The sequence below is a fragment of the Pinus tabuliformis genome, chromosome 7 (genome assembly GCF_031772625.1).
Source record: "Pinus tabuliformis cultivar Carrire ecotype Pingquan chromosome 7, CPIR1, whole genome shotgun sequence".
In the NCBI taxonomy this organism is placed as follows: Eukaryota; Viridiplantae; Streptophyta; class Pinopsida; order Pinales; family Pinaceae; genus Pinus; species Pinus tabuliformis.
This window is the reverse complement of record NC_142293.1, coordinates 972427525-972431672: the sequence shown is the minus strand read 5'-3', so window position 1 is coordinate 972431672 and position 4148 is coordinate 972427525. Positions and strand designations below refer to the sequence as shown.

The following is a 4148-nucleotide window of genomic DNA, read 5'->3' as shown; positions in this document are numbered from 1 at the left end:
TCATCTATAAATATAAATAAACTTGAGTAAATTAAGAAGAAAAGTTTAACTAATTTATAAGAGTTTGAGATTTGAAACAAATAAGTCAAAATACTTGCCATCATAGCGTCAATGTTGGAAGAAGGAAAATGAGTGAAATGAGGAGTCGAATGAGGGTGAGGTAACGAACTCTCGACTCTTGACTGATAAGGAGAGGCTCGGCAGGGACTCACTCATTCCGATGCCCACCACCCAATAAGCATCAAGGATAGCACACTCGACTGTCAAGGAGAGGGAAATCGTCATTCAATCTATCAGGAATGACGTATATGAGAAAGCGTCATTCAATATCTCACATCGAATCTGGTATGACACATATCGATGCATCGAATCTGGTATGACACATATCGATGCATCGAATCTGGTATGACACATATCGATGCATTCATTCGTTATATATGTAATTATATGTAATTACGCTTTAGTTGAAAGTTTTTTAATGGGAAAGAGGGATCGGAACAAAATAGGATGGATATGATTCTCCTAGAATGGGAAGTTGCTATGAAGACTTTGTAGTAAAAATCCATTGAGAAATTGACTCCTCTCCTTCTAGGTCATTTTATTGCTTTCCTTAAATTGAAAAGATAAGATATTGTATGTTGAATAAGAGATAATGTATGGAAGTGGCTTATTAATTAAAAGGGTCGTTTCTTTTCCCTCAAAATTTAGAGGAATTATTATAGTATTCACTTATCTTAGGAGGAGCTTTTGTATTGTTGTCATTTGTTTGGAAGAAAATAATGCCTTTTAAGAGCCCTTATGATTTTAGCTAAATTGGTGATAAAACAAGAGAGTTTAATAAGGTACTACTTGTTTAAAAATCTACACATAAACTATGAGTTGCTTTCTTTCATACAAATTAAACTAAAATGAGTTACTTGCTGTCATTGCTTTAGGGTGATTTCCCATAATCATATTGGTTCCTTTAACACACAGAAGAATATGATGTTGTAAATGATTTTTCCAACAACAACGTAAGTAAAAATAAAAAGATAAGTGTGTAGTTATTTTAAATGATAATTTTTTCTCAAATCACAACGTAAGTAAGTAAAAAGATTAGGGATAGTGGACCGCATGAAGACTAGTTATTTTAAATATGTGTGCATATATTTAAAACTAAGTAGGATAGCAGAAAGAAAGAAAGAGTACATCCATTAAGCCCTCATATAATGATAGAGTTAAGCGCTGAGAGGTGAGGTGATAGTGATTATTTATTTATTAATTAGAGGGGGCGGCGTGGGCGTCAATTAGCTGAAGCCAGGCCTCGCATGAGACGGGCGGCATTGAGGTCGTGGGCGTTGGCGGCCACGAACTCGTCGAAGCTGATGAAGCAGTCTTTGTTAGAGTCCACGTCCTTCATCACCCCATCAATCTCCTCCTCCGTTGCGCTGCACTTGAGGATGGCGCTCAGTTCCGATTTTGATATTTTGCCGTCCCCGTTGGTGTCGAACTTGCGGAACACGTCCTCCAGCTCCAGACGGCCGGGCAGGGCGGCACATTGCACAGCTGAAGCGGAGTCTCGCATGAGACGGGCGGCATTGAGGTTCTTGGAGTTGGCCTCCACGAACTCGTCGAAGTTGATGAAGCCGTCTTTGTTGGAGTCCACCTCCTTCATCACCCCTTCAATCTCCGCCAACGTAATCAGGGAACTCAGTTCCGACGTGGATATTTTGCCGTCGCCGTTGGTGTCGAACTTGCGGAACACGTTCTCAAGCTCGCGGCGGCTGCTCAGGGCGGCACATTGCACAGCTGAAGCCATTCTCACGACTGAACAAGGTGAAGGCAAAGGCAAAGGCAAGCAAATACTACAAAAAAACGAAAGACGAAATGGCGATGTAGGTGGTGTGGAGGAGTGGAAGCCAAGGTCATCGTTATATATGGCTTTTTCCGAATCTATGCCACGTGTCCACAGCGCACTAATTTCGGGGATGCTTTACGCAATTATTTTGTACCCACCAACGAATGCTGATGTGCCAAGGTGCGAAATGTAATTTGATGTGCCAAGATTCTGTGTGGCGAACAGAAAAGTAGAAATGTTTGATGCTGTGTGGTGAGCAATAGAAATAATAAATGTAATGTTAACGTTTGATAAAGGGAGGGAGGGAACACTCGCGATACATGGACACACGGTTGGGTTTGCAGTGAAGAAAAGCCTCACAAAGCGAGCTTGCATGACTGACCAACAAACCTAACCCTCCCGTGCGTTCTCCTGGTCCCGCACCGAAAATTCCGTTCCTCGATCTCATCTTCAACTCCCTCACCTTCGCCTTCTCCTTCCTCCAACTGTATGAGAATGGAAGACATAGCACACACCTAGAACGCCGAGCCCAGGTTGCATGGACATGGACCCGAATATTTACAGTCAAGTAAAAAAACCATCAGAATATTTATTTATTATATCAACATATAATATCAACATCGATACTTCACTTGATTTAGCTTTCTGGGAAGTCCGTGACGGTAGTGCAGCAAACTTTTGGGATGATGGATGGCAGCAGCGGCATAAACTAAATGAAGACCATAACCTTCATGAAGTTCAACAGTTAGGACAGAGAGCAGGTATGATACATATCAAAGATTATTGGTGCCCAGGAAATGTTCATGGTATTTGGCGAATATGGAAGCCGCCTAGGAATTGGGCTAATGGAATTAGTATGGACACAGAACATAGATATATTCGGGAAATGGATTCACGAAAAATCAGGATTCGAGGTGGTCATGATATCCTAAGGTGGGGTAAAACAACGCGGGGTATGTTCACTGTTAAAGAAGCATATCATTGGAAATCAAGGGGGGTTCGGGTTGCTGATCAACTAGAATGGAACAAGATCTGGAATGCTCAATGGTGGCCCAAAATTACGTTCTTTGTATGGCTGGTCTGTAATGGTCGGATCTTAACGTGGGAAAACATTCAAAAACGTGGTATGTATGGACCATCACGTTGCTATCTGTGCTCTCATGAGGAAGAAAATCTGGAGCATTTGCTCAATCGATGCATCTATGCTCAGAGCATATGGGAGGAAATCAGAGTATTATTTGGACAAACAAATCGGGATCCAACTAGTCTCAGAGGTACCTTTTTCCATTGGGGCAACGGAAATTTTCAGTGTAAAGTTGTTCGACGATTGTGGACTCTGGTGATTGGCTTTGCCATATGGGAAGTCTGGAAGGAGCGCAATCGGCGCATATTTAGAGGACAAGCCTCGTCACAGGCAATTGTTTGGGAAACCATATGTAGATCAATCAAGGAGACAATTCTATCTGAGGCATGGGATGAGAATGATTGGAAAGGACCCCAGGAGGAGCAACGAATCCTTGTAAGTTTGTCTCTAGATTATACATTGATTTTCCCTAATCTGGATCGGGGGGACCGACACTTAATCCACAGCCCAAATCACTTCAGATTGCCAGGGGATATGCGAATTAAACTGACATTTGATGGGGCATCCAAGGGTAATCCGGGAAATGCGGGATGGGGAGGCCTCTTCAGAGATAATGCAGGACGAACACGGTGGGTGTATGCGGAATGGGGTGGAGATATGACTAATAATGAAGCCGAACTCTGGGGCCTTTATAATGGACTTCGAATTGCAGTTCGTAATGGATATCTGAACCTTGAGGTGGAAGGGGATTCTAAAATTACAGTTGATATGTTAGCTAAACTACGGAATGGTAAAAGGTGGGAACAAGTTGCGATGAGCTGGCGAACAGCTGCGATCATACAAGACATTGCGGAATTGCTTGGTAGGATCGATTATATCATGGTTTCTCATGTTCTACGCAATGGTAATCAGGCTGCAGATTTCCTGGCTAACTGGAGTACTGAGGCATCGGGAAGAGTCATGGATGAGAGTTGGGATGTACACCGTGAGGATCCACGATGGAGCGCATTTCGGAATATCTTACAAAGGGATTATGATGAGGCTATGGCATTACAAGAAAATAATTAACTGTTTCCCTATTCCGAAAGGGGAGCGATCTGACAAGGTAGTTAATGTTCGGCAGGGGTTTAGGAACCGCGTGGAGTGTGATTATCATAAGGACGGCGATCGTGATCACCAAGCGAGTGAGATGTGTTTCCCAATGCAGGTAGTGGGTACGTTGCCGAG

At 42.8% G+C, this 4148-nt stretch overlaps 1 protein-coding gene across 1 annotated transcript; it reads right to left on the bottom strand.

Moving 5' to 3' along the window:
* Positions 1 to 1159: 1159 nt before the first annotated feature.
* Positions 1160 to 1844, bottom strand: LOC149250857 (uncharacterized). Its single transcript, XM_089456487.1, has one exon. The coding sequence runs from the start codon at positions 1796 to 1798 to the stop codon at positions 1283 to 1285; it is 516 nt and encodes a 171-aa protein (XP_089312613.1). The 5' UTR covers positions 1799 to 1844; the 3' UTR covers positions 1160 to 1282.
* Positions 1845 to 4148: the final 2304 nt, after the last annotated feature.

Coding starts and splice junctions, on each gene's coding strand:
- LOC149250857 (XM_089456487.1), bottom strand. CDS start 1,798: ATGGCTTCAGCTGTGCAATGTGCCGCCCTGAGCAGCCGCCGCGAGCTT.